The 23,031-nt window shown below is 31.5% G+C and overlaps 4 protein-coding genes across 10 annotated transcripts in view; 1 reads left to right on the forward strand and 3 right to left on the reverse strand.

Annotated features, from left to right (window-relative positions):
* Nucleotides 1–7,346, reverse strand: part of LOC132909026 (CCR4-NOT transcription complex subunit 6-like) — a 464,578-nt gene extending 457,232 nt beyond the window's left edge. For 2 of the 6 annotated variants that reach the window (XM_060963619.1, XM_060963620.1), the window contains exons 1-3: nt 7,156–7,343; nt 5,805–6,120; nt 5,513–5,688 (exon numbers count right to left, since the gene is read on the reverse strand). In XM_060963619.1, coding sequence (XP_060819602.1) covers nt 5,513–5,688; nt 5,805–6,112 — 484 coding nt within the window. In that variant the 5' untranslated portion in view covers nt 6,113–6,120; nt 7,156–7,343. Of the gene's footprint in view, nt 1–5,512; nt 5,689–5,804; nt 6,121–7,155 lie in introns of all 6 variants that reach the window. The other 4 variants (XM_060963617.1, XM_060963618.1, XM_060963615.1 and 1 more) reach the window with 3 other exon arrangements.
* A 495-nt stretch (nt 7,347–7,841) lies between these two features.
* LOC132908974 (uncharacterized) lies at nt 7,842–12,871 on the forward strand. 2 transcript variants are annotated; one of them, XM_060963475.1, is made up of 5 exons: nt 7,842–7,994; nt 8,076–10,010; nt 10,100–10,308; nt 10,375–10,503; nt 10,598–12,871. In XM_060963475.1, exons 1-5 carry the CDS (start codon nt 7,973–7,975, stop codon nt 12,488–12,490), a joined length of 4,188 nt encoding a protein of 1,395 aa, XP_060819458.1. In that variant the 5' UTR covers nt 7,842–7,972; the 3' UTR covers nt 12,491–12,871. The 2 variants fall into 2 exon arrangements, with proteins under 2 accessions (XP_060819458.1, XP_060819459.1); XM_060963476.1 differs by having other exon boundaries at nt 10,127–10,308.
* Nucleotides 12,872–13,126: 255 nt separating this feature from the next.
* On the reverse strand, nt 13,127–13,970 carry LOC132909036 (U1 small nuclear ribonucleoprotein C). The gene has a single exon (XM_060963630.1). The coding sequence runs from the start codon at nt 13,818–13,820 to the stop codon at nt 13,308–13,310; it is 513 nt and encodes a 170-aa protein (XP_060819613.1). The 5' UTR covers nt 13,821–13,970; the 3' UTR covers nt 13,127–13,307.
* A 611-nt stretch (nt 13,971–14,581) lies between these two features.
* On the reverse strand, nt 14,582–16,653 carry LOC132908988 (ATP-dependent DNA helicase PIF1). Its single transcript, XM_060963522.1, has one exon. It carries the CDS (start codon nt 16,482–16,484, stop codon nt 14,637–14,639), a length of 1,848 nt encoding a protein of 615 aa, XP_060819505.1. The 5' UTR covers nt 16,485–16,653; the 3' UTR covers nt 14,582–14,636.
* Between the last annotated feature and the right edge of the window lie 6,378 nt (nt 16,654–23,031).

Below are 23,031 nucleotides of genomic sequence, written 5' to 3' on the forward strand. Positions count from 1 at the left end.
CTTTGCCAAATATCCATAAGGACGAATTGTAAAATAACCAAAATAAAAAAAAAAAACTTAGAAAAAACGAAGCTGGCACCCCGCTGGGGGTAGCCACCCACGTTATTTTATTTTTTTTCTTCGCCAATAAGATATAACACTTTGCCAAATGTCCATAAGGACGAATTGTAAAATAACCAAAATAAAAAAAAAAAAAACTTAGAAAAAACGAAGCTGGCACCCCGCTGGGGGTAGCCACCCACATTATTTTATTTTTTTTCTTCGCCAATAAGATATAACACTTTGCCAAATGTCCATAAGGACGAATTGTAAAATAACCAAAATAAAAAAAAAAAACTTAGAAAAAACGAAGCTGGCACCCCGCTGGGGGTAGCCACCCACATTATTTTATTTTTTTTCTTCAACAATAAGATATAACACTTTGCCAAATGTCCATAAGGACGAATTGTAAAATAACCAAAATAAAAAAAAAACTTAGAAAAAACGAAGCTGGCACCCCGCTGGGGGTAACCACCCACATGATATATTTATTTTATTTTTTTTACCAATAAGATATAACACTTTGCCAAATGTCCATAAGGACGAATTGTAAAATAACCAAAATAAAAAAAAAACTTAGAAAAAACGAAGCTGGCACCCCGCTGGGGTAGCCACCCACATGCTATATTTTATTTTTATTTTTTTTACCAATAAGATATAACACTTTGCCAAATGTCCATAAGGACGAATTGTAAAATAACCAAAATAAAAAAAAAAAAAAAACTTAGAAAAAACGAAGCTGGCACCCCGCTGGGGGTAGCCCCCCACGTTATTTTATTTTTTTTCTTCACCAATAAGATATAACACTTTACCAAATGTCCACAGGGACAAATTGTAAAATAAAATAAAATAAAATAAAAAAAAAAAACTGACTCGTTACGATCATTATCAGAGGAATTTTTACGAAACTGGTGGGAAATTCAAAGGACCAGATATGCGCGTAATACGCAAAGTTACATAAAATATTCAAAGAACGGTATTTCACATCTATATCTACTTTCCATATCTTTGATCGCGTACAGGAAACATAAAAATGCGTAAGAATTCTCAGTCTAATTGTTCGAATGCTTACGAATATTTTAGCAAAAGCGTAGATGGTTTCTGATTCGACTGAAGTTCTGTTTGCCAGCCGAAAAGTACCGGCGCGTACTTTCCACGCATCGCGTCGCACAACGTGGCGTCTGTACCTGCCGGGAAAAAAACAAGCAAGAAGAAGGAGAATGTAACGAGGTCGACAAGAAGGCATCGAAACGAATTCGTAACGCGTGTCATCGCGATTCACAGCTCGTGTGCTCAACGCCTAACCGAGTACGCGCCATACACGCCGAATAACGAATGAATCATAGGAACTCTCGCCACGGTGTATACACGAAACCGCGGTTCACTTTCTCCTCTCAGACTCGTCCTCAATTACACGGAGCCGAGACCGAGGCCCGGTGCAATTATACGGGTGAGGTGGCACCGAGCAACCTAGTGAATCGCGCATAATTTCTTTCTTCCTCTTTTTTTCTTCTTTTTCTTTTTTTCGGTCTGCAAGACCCCTTTCACTCGTCTCGCGTCAGCGAGACCCAGTTTTCTTTCTCTCCAAAAGACTAAAACGAACATTTTCTTGTTTGTTTGTGACAAGCGTTTCTCTGCTTTCTATTCCCCCACTCGAGCCGCATCAACGAAATCTTCCGCGCGCATTCCGCTATACGTGCGGATATCGCAACTCGAGGAAAATTGTCTAATAAAGGAGATCGTGACTTTTTAACGAACAAATAAAAGGCACTCGTAAAATGGAGGATGGATCAATCGTAAAAGAGAATCGCCGATGTATCTGTAAAATAACGTCGATTTTCGAACAAACCAAGTTTCCAAGAGTATCTCGTTTATTTTTCAGACTGAAAGTTCAACGGGTGTAAAAGTACGTAACAGTTTAACAGATACGCGCTATTGCGAGTACGCTTGTTATTCTTTGTACGGAACTTTACATTTGTTTCTTTAATTCCAATTGTTAACGATACATAAAATGTACAGGCAATGTATTGCCTTATTCTTTTTAGTACACAGCCTTTTCACGACGAGCAGCTGCGAATTATAAAATTTCGCGATTAGTTTATCTACTTGGAATGAACTGTTCGGTTAACTAAGAGTTCTATAGTTAATTAATATCTGTCAATTTATCGAATATCCTTGAAATTTCCTATCGTAATTTTCAACGAGTATACTCGTAAAATAAATGCAAGAAGAATCTGTCGAAGAAAAAGTTCTACTGTAAAGTGACGATCGATATTTCCACATTTCTTTAAACTTTCAGTTTATCGATTTTTGTTTAATTTCCTAATAACTGAATTTTAAAAAAGAGCTACGAACCATTGTGCAGGTATGCTATATATTTGAGGATTAATTAATTTCAAGATTAATGATCGTTTAGTAAAGCTTAAAGACAAACTTAGAAATATATTGCATTTTATTTTGAAAATCGATTAAAAATTAAATCTGTTTTATTTCTATCAACTACGTAATAGATATATTATAATTTACGTTTCTAGAGATTTCGATAAATTTTCAAAAATTCTTATGTTCGCAATTTATAAATTATGCCTCCTAATATGCATTTTCCATTGACTGTATGACAAAAGCAAAATTTCTGTTTTTACAGACTTTAACAGATCTCGGAAAGTTTCACTTAATATTTCGACAACTATAATCTATCGCCATACTGAATTGTATTGATTTACTTCAGAGAGTAAGAGAACAATTATGGAGAAATTAATTAACTTTGTTCGCGTCGATTATTCTATGACTGTTTGCAGTGCATATGCCAAAGTTTCATCATAGCGTCTGAGCACTAAACTCTCGACTTGATTTTCCTGTTGAGAAACGAATGTAGACATTGCGGTGCACATGAGGTTCGAAAGGGTTACGGAAGGAGGAAATTTAAACTAACAGAACTCTCCGATTTATCTCGTCAATTGATTACGTACGTTGGAAAACAAATAAAATATGCGCCAACGGTGAACATCAAATATAGAAAGACGATGCCATAATGTTATTAAAGGCCCTATTTGAGAAGATCTATATAAATACACTTAATGCGCTATACTTACGAACGAATAGAAATTTCCTAGAAATATTTCGATGAAGAAAAGCAAATATCCGTTGCAACAAACATTTATCATATATTTTTTTCTACAATATAATTTTATCGCATAATTTTTTGTCAGGTAATAGAAATTAAGAGAAAAAGCGTTTGACTAATTTACTATGAGTAGCAAATAATGACTTTAAGGAGTTAGCTTCATTATCATCGCATAAAATAGAATACACAACCTTTTCTCTATCAGTAAACAACTTTGCCACATTAAAGAGTAAACAGTAGGAAGTCGATTTACTTCCATAGATCTTCCATGGGATTTATTAGGAGCTTCGAGTAGCTAGCTGCTTCTTTCAAACGTTAAGGATTACACCTTATCGGCTAGATATTTATTTTAATTCCCTTACAAATTACCAGTGACTCTGGATCTTTCCATAAAAACAACTACTATTATGATATCTACAAATTCAACATATAATATTCAATACACTCGCAATAATTGAGTAATACAATAAATATTTTGTGGAGAAAAATTTGAATGTATTATGCAGATGTTAAAGATGTTAGAGTATTCTTTTATCTTTCTGAAACAGCACAAACGATAACAAACGATAGTCATGAAAGATATATACCATAAAAGAATTATTATTAAATATTTATACAGGCAAAAACAAGGGCCAAGTGAAAAGAATTCAAAAATGCAAGCAACTATGTAATGAATCTCATAAAAATTACTACATTGTATATCTATGTTCCTTCAATATGGATCATTCTGATTAGAAAGTTCAAAGAAAAGAAACCAGAGAATGCTTCACATACGTTAAAAAATTATCTTCTTAAAGACGAATAGATCTGCACGCTGTGAACGTGATTTTAAATAGAAAGAAAAAACGACCCTTGACACAAAGAAAGATGAAGCGAAGAAAGTGGAGGACGATGATGACGAGGTAGTATCCTCTGGAAGAGGAAATGACAGGCATAGTGCCGTAGTGCCGAATAGTAAAAGTCGGAGAACAATGGATAAACGGAATGGTACAGCCGAGACCTTTCAGGCAATCGGGTAACTGGCAAAAATTGTGAAACACAATGGATAGAAGAACGCCTTCCCTTCTGGTCCGCTTTGCAATTCCCCCACGTTTCACCGAGCATTCCCTAACGTAACCACTTGTACAACCCAACGCGCCTGCGCCCCGGCACACCCACTTGACCCCGAAGTTAAAAGAAATTAAATTATGTAGGCTCTAATGTGTTCTCCAAGGCATTAAATGGTCTTCATAAGCTCTGCGTCGACATCACGAAATTTTTATCTTCCAAATGGCCACTTTGCATCGGCGATATTTTATTTCTAATAGATTAACGCAACGCGTTCTATTCGCGCGTTAATCTTCGTGACAATTGCTGACGGCGTTACTTATCATAAATCAATGATTAGTACGATTAATAATCGCCACTTGAAGAGGTTGGTAGAATATTAGGCACTAGAACGATGAAGAAACGAAACAAAAATGTCTAAAAATGACAAATAAGAATTACAATGGACTTTTGAGAAACTTAATCTAGAAAATATATAACTTTCCAAGTCCGAATATTACTTACTGTGCACTGAGGTTCCATTACGATTTTGATATAAAGTCAATGAGATATCTTATCACGATTATAAAAGTTTTAGTATTGTTTGTTACAACCAGTGAAATAATACAGAGAGAAAACAAATCGATTAATTATGCCAAAATTAAAATTTTAATCTTTTATTTAGACTTCTCAACTATTAATTAAAATAATTTATTTGGATTATTGTGATTGATGATCTCTTTTGCACAATTCTCATTCTTTTTTGTTATATCTTTTAAAAATATTAATATTCTTATTGAATAAACTATAACCATTTTTTTTGCATAGAATTGGCAAAAGATTGTATTAACATTAACATGTTATGTATATACTTAATTCGTACATTTGTCGTTTAACGGGTAAAATTTTCATTATACTTAGAAAATATTTGCAATTAATATACCTCAACAACGATATGTTATATTTGAAAAAAGTTTCTTCGATGTTTTGTATAAAAATGTTGTTATGGAAAAGCAAAAGGTAACTCGAGATTAGCAAGTTACATAGGAAGTAGACATATACAGCCATCTGGTGGCGCATTACTCAAATACATATAACAACCGTTAATATCGATCAACGATGACCCTAGTTAGCATGTCATCGTCATTATTTATCATTGCATGCTAATAGCAAATAAACAAATACAAATTAATATATATTACGTTATTATATCACATTATATATAAATATTATATTAATGGAAACAAAATTAAATAACGATATTTAGCTCCACTACAAGATTAAATATTATTCATTAAATAAACGATTGTTTTGATCACATACCTTGTAAATTGTCCAGCATATATGACAGCAGCTTGTGAGTCCCAGATGGTTCTCCATATAACGCCATTATTTCCTTGCTAAGTGGATTTCCCTGAAGTCCTAGCACTTGTAATTGGAACAATTTTCCTAGTTCATATGGTAACACTCGGAGGTAATTTTGGTTTAACAACAATTCTCTAAAATATAAACAAAACATCAGAATAAGATATATAAAAAATTTAATATGCATTCAATTAATAATTCATGTTATCTTTTTATTGGATAATGTATATAAATGCAAATACGATCATACCTGAGGTAGATGAGGTCCCCCAGTTCAGCTGGCAAACTCCGTAATTTATTGCTACTGAGATCTAAAGCACGTAAGTTGACTAAACGTCCGATCTCAGATGGTATCCTTTGTAAACTATTATCATTGAGATACAAAGCCGTTAGATGAGTCAATTGCCATAAATTTGGGCTTAAATTTCTTATACTGCCTGTTATCTCCAATTCTGGCCAATACGATTTCTTTCCAGAGTTTGCATCTTCCGTAGACATAAAAGTATGTGTACGACGTGGGTTGGAGTTTTCATACTTGTCTTTATGATTGCGAGACATGTTAAATCCTACACAAATATTGAAATGATATTTAAAACTATTAAACATTACAATTACATAGCTATAAAACATACAAATTATATTAAACGATAGAGAATTAAACATTCACATCAATGAAAATATTATATGGACAAATATTTTTTTAATACTTCTCAATGTGATTACAAATGTTACATAATATATCAAATACAGCAATTTACGTACATAAAAATCTTAATTTATTTGCAATTACTAATAACAGAGTAATTTATTCATTTGTATGTAGGTTAATTAACCGAAAATAAAAAATATACAATATGAGGAATCTTTTGTAAAAATTTAACTAAAATATAATTTGTTATACAATAATGCGGTTGTATTATCAACTACGTATAATGTTTATCATATCAATTATGGAATTCTCCATCTTATATTGTGCTTGATTTATTTTTAAAATCGTAAACATTGTAACAGATATTCCTCAGTAACTCACTGATATTATATATGTTCAAAAGAAATAAGCTTTTAAATACAGAAAAATTAATTTAGAGTAATACATAAAACCATTTGACATACAATCTTATTTCATGTTTCTTAACACACATATGCAATATTTTATTATCTAAAACATTACATTACTTTAATGAAAGACAAAGTATTGTATATGTTCTTTGTTTTGCTGATACTATATGAACAGAACTAAAACATATTTTTAGAAAAGATACAGACTTTTTCATATTTATAACTAAATACTTTATATTATTAAGAGAGAATTTATTCAATTCAGAATGCATCATTCACAAATTCTATGAAAGTAAATTCATAACCTATGAAGTAAAAATGTTCATTTCTGAATGCTTAATACTCGAAACATAACCTCATTACCTCTTACGAACGTAATGATCAAAAGATCTATAAGAAATGCTAATATAATTTTTTAATAATACTTCAAAAAGCAGTTTATTTTTTAATGTGGACAATCTTTCATCTCTACACAGTTCATATGCTCTGTACGACAAGTTTCCGCACTAACATACATTTCTCTAACCGGATAGTTTCCCTACCTTTGAAATTTAATACGAAACCCGAAGGAAACTGTTACGCACCTTCATCTACCTCTTAGCACACACAAAACGCACGATGTGTTGATACCGAATGAAAATTTACGCGTAAACAAAACTACCTTGACAAACACAAATCCTCCATTTATCAACTGCACTGATCGCAAACTATAAGTGATCGTGATTCGTCGTGTTACTGCCGAATCTTCCCGAAGCAGCCGACGCCAAACGATCGCTTTAAATTAAAATTTTACTAAAGCAGGGAATGTCTAGGAACTTTAGAAAATAACTATATATACAATTGCTTTCATTTATAGAATAAGATAGAATAAATAATCTTATATTAGCATTTATATAAAGAATAAATTTCAAGTTTTGATTATTAAAGCGTGTTTTCATTATATATATTACACATATATATGTGTGTATGTATATATATATATATATATATATATGTATATATATATATGTACATATATATATATATATATATATATATATATATATATATATATATATATATATATATATATAAGATATAATGTATATATAATATGTATAAGATATAATGTAGATATATATAATATGTATTACATATATATATATATATATTACAGGTGCTTTCTATAGGAAGTAGTAAAGTACTATTTCATTTCAAGTACTATAAACCATGAACTTTATCTTCTTACTAGTAGGTACTAGGTAGATTTTACGCAATAACTCACATATAAATGTTACGGAATATAAACACATGTGTTTTTGTTAACAACGCATAAATCCTAGTATAAAACTTTCTTTCTAACCAAGCATACAAATAAAGATGGAATACAATGTCTTTCGAGGTGAGAATATTTTCTGAAGTAATCTTTATTACTTTCACCTAATAATTGAAGAATTTTAATAAATTGATTTGAATTTTGCAGATTATTGTAAGGCCGAAAACAGTGAAGATGAAGAAATTAATCATGATCTACAATCACGGTTGTATGCTGAAATTTATTATACTTCAAATGATGTAGAGAATATGGATGAAAAATCGAATGTTAAATTAGAAACTATTGATACAGCCGCTAATAAACTTCTTACAGATGCAAATACTAGTAAAGTTTACAGTTTTAATGATACTCCTAAAAAGAATGATGTTGTTGGAAGTTGTAGCGAAACTTATATAAAAAACGAATCAGAAAATAATTCAGCATCAATGGAAGATGATAGTAAACCAGATATTACTTCTATTTGCATTAAAAGTACAACTGAAACGTTATCTAAAGATGTAACTAACAAAAGTGTCCCTAGTGTACCTTATGTGAAAACGTTAAAAGAAACTGAAGAAAATACTGAGTCTGCAAAGAACAACAGGCAATTAACGTGTCATAATGTACAAATAAATAATGTTGAAAATAATGTAAAACCAGAAATAAAAGATGAAAATGATGAACAGTTAGAAACCGTACAGTGTCTAAATAATGAGACAACTGCAAATCAATTTACTCATCTAAATTCTACAAAATATGATGATAAGAACAATGAGAAATGTCAGAGAATTGCGTGTAATGAAACAAGCAATGATAACATTCTTAAAAAATATGAATTTTCTAAATCATTTATCAATAAACTATATCTAGAAAAATATGAAAAGTTAAAAAAGAAACTACAAGAAGTGGAAGAAGAAAAAGAAAGAAATTTAAAAGAGAAAGAACAGGAAAAAATGAATATTAAAGAAAATCAGCAGGGGCAATTCATTATTGAATATGATTCACATGGCACAAAATCCATATATGAAACAGAAACAGATACGAAATACGAGATACTTTGTAGAACTGACAAACTGCAAAAACCTATCAACTATTGCGAAGAAATAACAGTGTTAACATCAGATACAGAAAGTGATTCTGAAGAATCCATTTTAGAAGTACCGATTCCTCCAAAACCTCAACCACCTATCATAAATTTACAGGACTCAGATGAAAATTCTGAAACAACAAGTAGTAACAGCGATATAGATGAAGAATCTTCATTCATTATAAGAAAGAAAAATAATTTAGTAGAAAATGTTAAAAAGATAGATTCTATAATTGATCAAGAGTCAGATAGCTCTACCTCAGTTATAGATTGTACTAATGATGAATCAGTAACAGAAGATATAATGTTAAACTGCACAGAAATACAGAAAGGTGCATCAAGTATAAAAGAAATAATGGAAATGAATAAAAAGGTTCAATCAGATCAATATAATAATAAAGACAAAAGCTTTTGTGAAAAAAATAAGTCTATTGTAGGAAATGAAATTCATACTAAAGATTTTACTAGGCCTGACATGTTATTTAGCAATGATAAACACAATACATTTGAATTTCAATCGCCATCAAAAATAGTTCACGATAAAGATGTTACATATGAAAGAGACAAAAGTGAATCAGATAATTTTGCAGACGATGTAATGGTATCAGATTTCCTTAATTCTGAAGAACTAACTTCAAATAGAAAAAGGCATTTTGCAGAAGATGTAATGGTATCAAATTTCCTTAATTCTGAAGAGTTGACTACATATAAAAAAAGGCATCAAGAAAAAGATGTAATGATGTCAAACGTTCTTCATTCTAAAGAACTGACTCCAAATAAGAAAAGGCATTATGAAGATGATAATGAACCCTCTACAAGTGTAAAACAAAGAAAAAATACAGATAGTAGAGTTAGATGTTCCAAAGAAAATTTTGAACAACATAATAGTAATGATAATAGTAATCGAGAGTGGGAAGAATATTTCTTTCGCCCTATGTCGGAAAAACTTAAAACTTTCTATGAAACTCAAGGACAAGAAAATTTTGATATAAAGGAAATTCAGAGTAAAATGTCAAGTAAGTCATTGAAAATTAATGTAGTCCTATTTTCTTTGTATTTATACATTTATTATTTTTAAATATTTTTTATTGTAAATAAATTATAGAGGATCCAAGACTTTGGGCTATTTTAGATGAAGACCTGATGCCTGATTTGTTCAAACATCAGAGATACTGGTATATGAAATGTACTAATTGCCACCAACAAGGTCATCAGAGACATAATTGTACGGAGCCATATAAACCTATTCGATGTCATATGTGTGGTACTCAAGGACATACAGAAACTCGATGCCCTCAGAAAATGTGCCTCACGGTTCGAAGATATATCATAAAAATATAATATGTGATAACTGTATAGTAATATGTTAATTTTTTACAGTGTGGTAAAAAGCAAGGTACATTTAGGAAAACTTGCGAGTCTTGTCGCATACTGTATTGTAACATGTGTAATGCTGTAGGACATAAATCAACTGAATGTCCAGATCTCTGGAGAAGATTTCATCAAACAGTGAGTTTGTTGTTACATACAGTATTAATATTTTATGAAATTATGCACAATTTAAATATAAAAAGTAATTTTACTTGATTTTGTTTAATTTTAGACACGAACAACTGAGATAAATATACCAGAGAACTTATCCGAAGTTATGAAACCTGCGGATTTACTTTACTGTTGTAATTGTACCAAACGAGGACATGATTCTTCTACATGTAACGAGTTTCGCTGGTCACAGCATTTCCCAACACCAGCTTTTGTATCAAATTATACAAGTGAATTACAATACGAATATCCTGCTTGTGAAAATACTATTGAAGATGTAATACCATTAACTAAATTAAAAAAGAAAGGTTTGACATTTCCTCCAGATAAGGTTGATTTAGACAGTTCTGGTGTTGTATATTCATATGGAACATATTATACAAAAATGCCTAATGGCGAAGAAGCTAAACGAAAACTGTTGACTCTTGATATTCATCCTTCTCACATAGCAGGTCTTTTAAAGGGTCGCATTTCTCCAATTTTTTTGGATGAATTAATAAACATAATTAAATTTGAAATTAAAATATATTACAATACATATAACGAATTAATGATAAGAGTTCGATCTGCAGTACATTTGCCTCAATATATATTAGAACTTTTTCTTTATTGGCTTAAACTACATGATGAGGATAAACTCTTGGATATTACTATAAACCTTCCCCGTAGAACAAAACAATTGCAAAAATTTTTGGCAAAAAAACTACATGAGTTCGAACAGAATTTAGTAGATCCAAACTGTATTTGTAGTCAAATAGAGGAGCTAAAAACATCAATGACTACTATTAAAGACCTCGCAGTATCATTTTCTATTGCAAAAAAGATCATTGACTATCGAGGTGATTTGATGAAAGTGTACCAGTCAAAACCTTATTATAGTCATCTAGTAAGGAGATTAAAAAGAGCCATGAAACATTTGAAAAAGGTTCCAGACACTGAAGTGTACATGTCACAATATTTGAATATTATTGTTCTTTACAATAAAATTTTTGTACCTCGTAGATTAACAGATATCGAATTAAAACGTTTTCTTGCAAGATATTATAAAACAAGCGTGAAAAAAAAAGATGGAAAGAAGAATGAAGCTAAGAAACTAAAGAAGAATGAAGCTAAAAAACTAAAGAAGAACAAACTTACACCTTATGAAGCATTAATAGAAAGTTTATGGGAATATAATAAGGAAGAGAATACTACAAACAAGAGTGATGCATGCTCATCAAAAGATATTGAAGAACAAACTATACAAATACCTAACATTGTATCCACTGAACATATTTCAACGAATAATATTATTCAACCTAATGACCAAGATATAACATATAATACAAAAAACGTTTTTATTGAAACACACACTGCAGAAAAGAATGTTACCGAATTTACTAATGATACCACACAATCGTCACATAATCAGGATATTTCAAGTAATCAAATGACAGATCCTATACAAAACTCAAATGTAGTTACTATACCTTTTCAAAAATCTACACATACCAATGTATCATCAAGGACAACTAAAAATGTACCTTGTGCCAAAGTAAAACCCTCAGGGAATAACAAAGAAAAGCATTCAGAAACAGAAAATAGTAATAATAAAGAAGCAAAAACAAGTAGCTTACAGGAACAAAATAATACAATTAATTCTGAAATAAATATTACAAAAAAGAAAAAATCTAAAAAAGCAAAAAAAGCAAAACTAGATCTTGAAAACAGTTTAGAAATTATAGAAAATCAAGAAACTGGATCTGACACATCTTTAGAAAACAAAGCTAGTGAAATTATAAATGAAGCTTTGGAATTTAATTTGCCATATATGAATAAAGCTGTTGAAGAAATTAGGAAAAAAATAAATGATAAAAACCTTAAACAAGAGCATATTGATACTTTACTAAGACTAATAAATTTGGAAAAAGATCACAGAAAGTATGTAAGTTCATTTTATAATTATTTACAATGAATTTTAGTTTTTAAAATACGGTGTTAATTATATATTATTATGAAATTAATAAAATAAAAATCTGTTAGCATTTCTAAAACGCTACACTTATTAAAATTTTTGTTCAAAAACATTTTTTATAAAGTTACAAGAGAACTAAATAATATAGTCTACTTTTAAGTAATAATTTTTATATAAAACCATATACATGTACAGAATAATGTCACACAGTATATAATTATACTGTAAATGTATTTCCATTTAAATTAATACTTTGTATGTGGGTAGCTTTTACTAAAGACTGTTGACTCTTGTAGATGTCTCGCATACAATCATCTTAAAGTAATTTTAAGTTTCAAATTTGTATATCTAGATGATAAACTTGAAACAAATATCAAATATCAGGTTTATTTAAAAAAACTAGTATATACAAATTACCTTTGCTTATTTCTTTGTAAATAAAAAAGAACTTGTTTTCAAGCAAAATGAAACATGTGTTTTATACTTCTTATCCTATACATATTTATTTCTTAAAGTATAATTATATTTAAATACAGAGTTTTACTCTGTTTGATTATTAGTTATTATATTAAGTACAAAAATAAGACTGAGTATTGAATTTTTTCAATTTATTTTTACTCTTAAGAAAAAAATGTATGATTTGTTCTGTATTTCAACATTCTGAAAATATCTTGTATCATAGAATGAAATTTACATTTTAGTATATTATGTTCATATGTACATATTGGTATTATACTGGTAAGATATGCATATGATTAATGAGCCATTTATGTCAATATAACTAAGATAATGGTATGAATTATATATATTCTCTTCATTATTTCTTCATCGGTGGAGGTCCTCCCATAGGAGGTGGTGGTCCATTCATTGGCGGTCTCATTGGACCCATAGGTCCCATAGGACCCATCATTGGTCCCATTGGCCCCATAGGTCCCATCATAGGTGGCCTCATACCCATCATTGGTGGCATTGGCCCATGTGGCCCCATCATCATCGGGCCTCCTGGACCCATAGGGCCACCAGGATGCATCCCTGGAGGTGGCATCATACCTGGAGGACCCTGAGGTGGTACTCCAGGACGTGGTCCAAGATTTGGAGGTGGTGGAATTGCTGCTCCTTTGTTTGCTGCGAAGGGGTTAGATGCGATTTTTCCAGCTTTGAATGCCGCCGTTGTTGCATCGATTAGGTGTTGTGCTTGTTCCTCCATCCATTTCTGATAGAAATATTTAACATTATCCTTATGTTTACGACCCTGACAGTGAGTTTTCCGTACACTCGGCGAATCATGCGTTAGGTACGTGTCACAATAATCACAGTAATATTTTGGCATTGTTTTTCCAACTGTATAACGTAAAAACACGTATTTCTTATAATACGTTGCACAATTTCTTGTAATTGTATGAATGTTTCTCACAAATGAATGTTAATACTTCATTACAGGTTATATATACGCGTACTTATTAAACTTTGACCACAACTTTCAACTATAGTCAGAATGGACAAGTTAGTCGAAAAATTAAAACTCTTAAACTCCACCTATTGGCGTATAGAGTAAACTTATGTTCGATATTCTGTTGAACTCACATTAATTTATTAATTTTATTTAAAATAAAATTATCTATAAATTCTATAATCTTATGATAAAAGAATAAAAAGAAATGTTTACATAATATTTTTTAAATAAATCTAATCAGCTTATTTTTATAAAATAAAATTTTTATGCTAATAAAATTTATGTACATTATTTTATAACAGTTCACTAATTATTTCAAAATTTTGGTCATAATAGTTTTAACCGCAAATACATTAATCTAAAAAATCAATTCACAAAACTGTGAGTTATAGTATTAATATACATATTATAATTATAACAAATTTTAATAGATCCATAATTTCAATTATCTAAACAATTTTTTATTATCTCTTCTACAACCTTAGCTCTTATACATAATTTTAATAGAGCTAGATACATAATTTTGTACATAGATTTGGTAAAGCTTTACTTATTTATATAATACCAGTATCAAAATCATATCAGCATTAAGTCTCCGTTTACAATTTTATCATGTAATTATGTGTGCTGTATTTTCCATCAGAAACAGAATATAACACTCTTCTAATTGTCTGGATATCTTAAATAACCGAATCATATCTTTTGCTTCTTTCCTAGAGGAATCATTTCCATTTCTTGTATATTTCTCCTAAATTTTTTATAAAACAAAAGAACATCTGAATGAGCCCATACTTGTTGTTTATTAAAATCTAAAACTCTTAAAGATTGCAAACTTTGTGCCCGCGAAAGGGCTACATACGACTGGCCAGCATCAAAGACTCTTGCAAGACACATTTCAACACAATCCAAAGTTAAACCTTGACTTTTATGAATGGAAAAAGCCCATGCTAATTTTAATGGAACTTGTATCCTATGAACAATGCTTCCAGTACTTGTTTTTAAATTCCATTTCTCTAGCTTTGCATGATATTGAACACCAGATTTAAACTGAACTACAGGTATATTCTCTACAAATTTAATAACTACCCCCCTTGCACCATTCACTAAACCATTAGCGACATTTATATTTTTTAACAGCATTACTTGAGCACCTATTTTTAACACTAATTTATCAGGAACAGCCAATTGCTGATTCAATGTGGCAGTCATTGCTGAATCAGAGTCTTGGGCCATATAAGTTTTTGATTCATCCTTCAACTCATCCAGTTGAAATTGATTAATTTCTTCAGCTTCATTAACATGAGAACAAAGTCTGGTTGCTAAAATGCCATTACTTTCTATTTTTTGTTTAGCTGTTGCTTTAAGTTTTTCTGCAGTGTCATCCGTCACTCTACCTATCCTAATATTATTTAAAATCTTAATAAATTCAGGATCCGTTTGCCTATGAACAGTTTGTAATTCATAATTAAAATGTACACATTTTTTCCATGCGCTACTTTGAAAACAAAACTTAGCTTTGTTTTCTTTTGAAACTGGTGGTAATTGAAAAAAATCCCCGCACAATATCAATTGTATTCCACCAAATGGTCTTTCGTTTCTACGAATATGTCTAGCTACAGCTTCAATCTTATCAAAATAGTCTCCATCTACCATAGAAATTTCATCTATAATGAGATGTTTTGTTTTTCTCCATGAAATAGCAGCAGAATTGCGAGAAGCCATTTGAAAGCATCTATCTAAATTAGCAGTTCCTAGTCCGATTCCTGCGAATTGATGCAAAGTTATTCCACCTATGTGACATGCCGCTACTCCTGTGCTTGCTGTAGCCATCGTGACATCAGGTGGGAGGGCCGCTATTATTTTTTTCAATAAAAACGATTTTCCAGTACCTGCACTGCCAGTAAAAAACACATTTTTACCACTAAGTACCGCATTTAAAACTTTACTTTGTTCTTCCGTAATTTGTCCTACAATTGGATTTTCATACAGTTTTTTCGCAGTAGACAATTTCAGTGCACTTTCATCCGACCGTTTTCTTTTTTTAGCAGCGCTAGGGGATGGTGTCGTAATCGTTGCACGCGATACAGCAATAGCCTTTTCTTTAGCTTTATTTATTTCAGTACTTGTAACAGGACTAATTTCTTCATGATGACCGAGCTTATTAGAAAGTAACCTCTCTTTTAATGGATTTTTTACTATTTGATCCGACTGACTTGACACCTTAATGTATAATGTTTTCAAAAAATTAATTAACTGCGATGTCGGTGCGTTGGATAAAAACAATGTACAATTTTCTTCTTTAAACTTGATCGAAGCTTTACCTTCAGTCATAAACTTATTGAAAACAGATATAGATCTCAGCAATAACTTCGTCAGTAAACTTCCCTTTTCTGCACGTATTTCGATAAAAATTTCACGAAGATTATTTCTAATTAAACGTAAAGTTACTGTTCGATGATTTGTTTTCTTCAAAATTGAACCTTGTGAGTTAGTCCTTTCGATTGTAACGGAACACGTCACTGAATAACTATCTTGATCCATTTTTGCTTATGAAAATAAGTTGATCAAATTTAGATGTAAAATTAGTTGATCAAATGTCAAGACCTTCTCGATTCATTGAATACAAGACAATTACAAACTTTTCATACAAGAATATACTGCGCTAAACAAACACGTATGTATTATTCATATCCCCTGACGCCATGATCAACTGATTTGGCGCGTAAATATCGCCTATATCATATCCTAGGGACATTTTTCACTCTTCAAAGATAGTTCTTCACTGTAAATGTTATTATGTTTATCTAATTAATTGCTAATTATCGGCTATGATTGGGTATGAGTAAATAATCACCAGGAGGTTATTCTAAATGCAAAAATAAATAAAAAGTGTTGAATAAAATTTTTTCACAAAATGTTTTGTTTTCGGGAGAAATAAATTTGGAACTTAATTTTTAACTGAAAAATTATATTTCATATTTTTTCATCATTTTTTCATCTCCCGCGTCTTTAACTTTTGCATGTATGTGGGTTGAATAAAATGAGTTCTAGGAGGAAGCTTGAAATACTAATACTTCTTGAAAAGGTAAATGTAATTGTGCCTTCGTAAGAAACTTCTATATTTTGAATTTTCCTTTGTTAAACACCTTTTACCCGGAGATTTTGATAAGTCGAAGCTTCTGTAACTCGAAGATTTCAACTCTTCCCTTGAGATTTGAGTTACCGAGATTCGGTTGTATTCATATTGGATCTTAGACCTGTCGCGACCGCGCTTCTGAAAGTCGCGAATGTTATAATTATACTTGCAAAATTGCTAGCAAAAGGTATAGATATCTCAGAGACACTCTAGCTCACGCTGTTCCCTAGTACGTGGAAAGTGATAAACTACTAGAGATGTGAAAAGGGAAAAGTCTGCTGATGGGCCTTCGAGAAGTCTTAAAAAAATTGCTCACGAGGCAATTTCATGCTAGCTCCAGCTAAATGGGTCTTCGAGGTACTTGAACTTGCCTTCAGTGGTGTACAGAATCAATTGTTTAAGCGACTGGACCAGTTTAGCTTGCAGTGAGAACGGTTCCATATAAATGCATTGAAGCAAATGTCTTTGGATTGGGTTTGCTTGTCAGTGAATTTACAGCTTTAAGATCTTCTAGCAGAACGTGGCCACGGAGTAAGGAGACTGATGGATCCTCTGGCAAGAGGACTGACAATGACAGCGAGTTAAAAAACTCAGTCCATACTACAAAACATTCATGAAATTGAGATCACCGAAGATCGATATACGTACAATATTTTCTGCGATCGAAAATCGGGACTCCTCGGTGATGGATTCCATATCGTGTACAGGACTCGATTGTATGTAATGGATACAACATTTTGCCGAATTTAGAGAAAGACAGCGCGAGTGAAAGAGAAAGGATTCCGAGAGTCGACTGGATGAAAAGAAACACATCGGTTGGACGATGTTAATGCAACAACGGAACTTTTTTATTTTCTACCTTTATTGAATAAAACTTTTATCAATGTAATCCTGGGTTTTTTTCTGATTAGAACAAGGACCAAACGCGATATAATTTGAAACATATTTGCTTATTTAGTGATATTAACTTATTTTCTTTCGTTCATTATATATACGTGTAAATGTGATTTAAACTACCAGGTATGTAAATATGAAACCGGAATTGTTATAAAAAATACACGTTTATTGTATGAAAATGATTAAAAATATTTTATTCGAAGTATTGCCCATCGCTAGCTATACATTTTTCCCACCTGTCTGGCAATTGGTGGATGCCACGCCAAAAAAAACTGTCTCTCTTTTGAGGCAAACCAGTCATCGGGCCATTTTCGTACATTTTCGTAAGAAGTGAAGTGCTGGTCAGAAAGTGCGTGTCCCATCGATGCAAATAAATAGTAATCGGACGGAGCCAAGTCTGGTGAATAATCCGCGTGCGAAAATATTTCCCAACTGAACGCTTCGATCGTTTCCTTGACCGATTTTGCTGTATGCGATGGTGCATTATCATGGAGCAAAATTACTTTGTGTTGCCTTTTTTGATATTCTGGTCGTTTTTCACGCAAAGCTTGATTCAAATCCATCGTTTGTTGTCGGTAGCGCTGAGTATTAACGGTTTCGCCAGGTTTTAACAGCTCATAATAGATCACATTCTTCTGATCCCACCAAACACAGAGCATCGTCTTCCGTCCATAGCGATTTGGTCTTGCAGTCGATGTCGGTGGTTCGCCTGGAGTTACCCATGATCTTTTACGCTTATGATTCTCAAAATATATCCACTTTTCATCACCAGCCACAATTCGGTGGAGAAATGACTTTCTTCCGTATCTGGCGAGCAGCATTTCGCAAGTGGTTTTTCGGTTTTCCTGCTGTCTGTCATTCGGTTCACGTGGAACCCATTTTCCCATCTTCTGGATCTTTCCCATGGCTTTCAAACGTATGGAGACGGCTTCTTGTGTCACGTTTAATTGATCAGCGAGTTGTTGTTGCGTTTGAGCGTCATCCTCATCCAACGATGCTTGCAATTCGCCGTCTTGAAACTTTTTCGGTGGTCTTCCACGTCCTTCGTTCCTCACGTCAAAATTGCTACTTCTGAATTTTTTAAACCACTCAAAGCACTGTGATTTACCAAGAGCATGCTCACCGTAAGCTTCGACAAGCATTCGATGCGATACCGCAGCAGTTTTCTTCAAATGGTAACAGAAAATCAACGCTGTCCGCAAATCGTAGTTTCCAGGCACAAAATTCGACATGTTCAATGCTATTTCAAACTATGCTGTTGCATGAAACTTGTATTGTTGTAAGTCGAAAATGTTTGTGAGATGTCAACAAAGACTTTTGGCATCAATGACGCAGTTTAGTGATAACTACAATATCAGCTAGGGCCATCTATAGGCCAATTCCGGTTTCATACTTACAGAACTCATACATCGTGTTTGGTCTCATTTTAACCAGAAAAATCTCATAAATACGGTAGTAAAATTTTAATTTAAAAAAGTTCAGAAATAAAAAGGTTTCATTATTGTCTTATAAGATGATAATCATTTAAGATGATAATAATTAATATTATTTGACGTTAACAATAAGTAACGTTATAACGTATAACGTTATATACTATTACGTTATAACGAATAACGTTATATGGTATTACGTTATAACGTATAACGTTATATACTATTACGTTATAACGTGTAACGTTATATATTATTACGTTATAACGTATAACGTTATATACTATTACGTTATAACGTACAACGTTATATGGTATTACGTTATAACGTATATCGTTATGTAGCATTACGTTATAACGTATAATGTCATGTAGCGTTACGTTATAACGTTTTTCGTTATGCAGCATTACGCTATGACGTATAACGTTATATACTATTACGTTATAACGTATAAAGTCATGTAACATTACGTTATAACGTATAACGTTATATATTATTACGTTATAACGTATAACGTTATATACTATTACGTTATAACGTGTAACGTTATATACTATTACGCTATAACGTAGAACGTTATATGGTATTACATTATGTAGTAGTACGTTATATAGTATTAGGTTATACAGTATAACATTGTAGTTTATTGCATTATAATGTAGTACGTTATATTGTATCACCTCATATTGTATTAGGATATAATGTATTACATTTTATATGATTGCGTTATATTATCAGGTCTGTAAGTATGAAACCGGAGTTTGCCTATAGATGGTCCTAGCTGATAATGTAGTTATCACTAAACTGCGTCATTGATGCCAAAAGTCTTTGTTGACATCTCACAAACATTTTCGACTTACAACAATACAAGTTTCATACAACAGCATAGTTTGTAATAGCGTTGAACATGTCGAATTTTGTGCCTGGAAACTACGATTTGCGGATGGCGTTGATTTTCTGTTACCATTTGAAGAAAACTGCTGCGGAATCGCATCCAATGCTTGTTGAAGCTTACGGTGAGCATGCTCTTGGTAAATCACAGTGCTTTGAGTGGTTTAAAAAATTCAGAAGTGGCAATTTTGACGTGAGGAACGAAGGACGTGGAAGACCACCGAAAAAGTTTCAAGACGGCGAATTGCAAGCATCGTTGGATGAGGATGATGCTCAAACGCAACAACAACTCGCTGATGAATTAAACGTGACACGAGAAGCCGTCTCCATACGGGCAATACTTCGAATAAAATATTTTTAATTACTTTCGTACAATAAACGTGTATTTTCTATAACAATTCCGGTTTCATATTTACATACCTGGTATAGTACGTTATAATATATTGTGCAATATATTATTATGTTACGTAGTATTATGTAATTATGTATTACGTTCTCTCATAGTACTATATATGATATAGTATTACGTTCATGTTGTATATGCTATGTTAATACACGCCATATGTTATGTATAGAATAATTGGCTGAATTCTCTAAATTATCTGAAGGGCAATGTTAAAATTTTAAAAGATAATTTTCTATTACGTTTGCTCTTAGAAAATACGTGAATCGTTAGATTATGTGAAATGTCATAATGCCAATCAGAAGGATTAGGAACCTTGTTATGAAGTGTGATAACTTATATAGACAGTCAAGGAAACAATTATGTAATTGCTAAAAGATGAGATACGACATATGGTACAAGAATTTGAAGCTATTTAGAATTATTTGATGAGACTATTTCAAGCTGTTATAAAATATTAAACTATATATTTAAAGTTCATTGGAATTTCAATGTTCTACTGCATTAGGCATAAGACATGAAAGTTATGTACATACATATAAAATTACATGATTGCTCTTGAAAAAACCATAAAAAGTAAAGTTCAGGTGAAAATTGTTCTTCCATATGATTCGTCTCTTGAAGTCACGTGCATAGAAAATATTTCTCGTAATATCACAGGTGAGGAAATCATTTAGGTGGTCTGTTTTAAGCGAACCAGCCTGTTTATACATACACAGGTTTATGTTTATTCACATGACAAATGTAAGTTCGGAAGTGAAGTTATAAATTGTTAGAAAATGGTATCACGCTTGTGTAGAGATTTCGTTACGTATATCTAGTCAAAGTGTCTAGTGGTTACGCCCGTGAACATAGGAGTAACTATTAATTTCAGATGCAGTTTATATGTTTCACCGGCAGAAGTTTGCTCTTAGTTAGATTAAGTTATATGTGCTGGATTTCTGAACTATGATCCAACTATTATTGGAGTTATAGTGTAGAAAAACAGCAGCAATATCCAATGAATGGTTATACATGCTATGTGAAAACAAATATACGTAGAATATTTCCATATGTTACGAGAAACTATGCTTGTAAACTGTTTTACTTGTAAAGTATAATGATTTTTTAGTTTTTTATTTTAATTGATTTTTTAGATTTGGAATATCTTTCAAGAGTCATACCTATATTACTTTATATCAAGGTATTAAATTTTATTTACAATTACTCAATATTTGCATATTAATCTAAGGATTACAAAGAACTTTTTAATCGAAAATTCTGATTGCCGTCCGGTTGAAAAAATATTTTTTAGCATTTTGTTACACTGCAAAAAATGAAATATATAAAGTGAAGAATTATTTTCAACGCAAATATGTTAAATAGTACAAAATTTGGTTTTGCTTTTAATGATTTCGTGTTAATAAGTCATATCATGTTAATAAGTATTTATATACTGAACAGCAAAATTGTACAAAATTGAGAATGATTCGGAATTCTCTTTAATTTAGTGAATATGACTAATATCCAGACATGTAAAATGTAAGTGCTTATTGGGCAATACTATCGATATCGATTACGGCAGACGAGCGGTGGCAGCATGACGATAAAACACTGCATCGACACTTTTTTAATCAGTTCCGATTAAAAATTGCTCCGACACTTTATCTGTATTGCTTCTCCTTTAGAAATATTTGCAGAATTTAGCACTGTGTTATGAACTCGTGCTACATAACAACTGCAGAAGTACAGACATCGATGCTTTCCTAATCTCTTGAATCGATCTTCTTACTTCTTCAACTTTTACCGTTTTTATAAAAATTCACGGCTTTTAAAAATAGAGTAGTCATATTACTTCTTCGTTTGTGTTTAAAACGAGGAATTGTACAATGATTTCCCAGTGGATAGTACAGACCAACATTGGTGTTACATAATGGAATTACAGCAACAGTAGATTCTTTAATAAGGTAGAAAGATGTTAGAAAAATAGAAGGACGAGATGTGTCAGAAATTGCTTTCAACCACAAGTACAGGTTGATTTCAATTTTGTCCATTTTGAGATTTTCATTTTTCATAAAAAAAATATTTTATAAAAACATCTGATTATTTAACTACTAGAATTATTTAATCGATTATTTAATCATATAATTATTTATCTAATTATTTAATTTGAATTATTAACATTATACAATTTATATTGTTAAGGATGTTATTAACATTTCATTATAAACAAAGAAAGACAAGAAGTTAAAACAAAATGTTTGAATACTGTGTTTATGTTAATTGCATGTATATGTTGTTGATTTCCGTAATTGCTTCCATTATTCTATATACATAATCTGGGTAATTTAT

Source organism: Bombus pascuorum, chromosome 7 (assembly GCF_905332965.1).
Source record: "Bombus pascuorum chromosome 7, iyBomPasc1.1, whole genome shotgun sequence".
Taxonomy (NCBI): Eukaryota; Metazoa; Arthropoda; class Insecta; order Hymenoptera; family Apidae; genus Bombus; species Bombus pascuorum.

Coding starts and splice junctions, on each gene's coding strand:
- LOC132908974 (XM_060963475.1), top strand. CDS start 7,973: ATGGAATACAATGTCTTTCGAG. Junction 7,995..8,075: donor GGAATACAATGTCTTTCGAG/GTGAGAATATTT, acceptor TGAATTTTGCAG/ATTATTGTAAGGCCGAAAAC. Junction 10,504..10,597: donor GGAGAAGATTTCATCAAACA/GTGAGTTTGTTG, acceptor GTTTAATTTTAG/ACACGAACAACTGAGATAAA.
- LOC132909036 (XM_060963630.1), bottom strand. CDS start 13,820: ATGCCAAAATATTACTGTGATTATTGTGACACGTACCTAACGCATGAT.
- LOC132908988 (XM_060963522.1), bottom strand. CDS start 16,484: ATGGATCAAGATAGTTATTCAGTGACGTGTTCCGTTACAATCGAAAGG.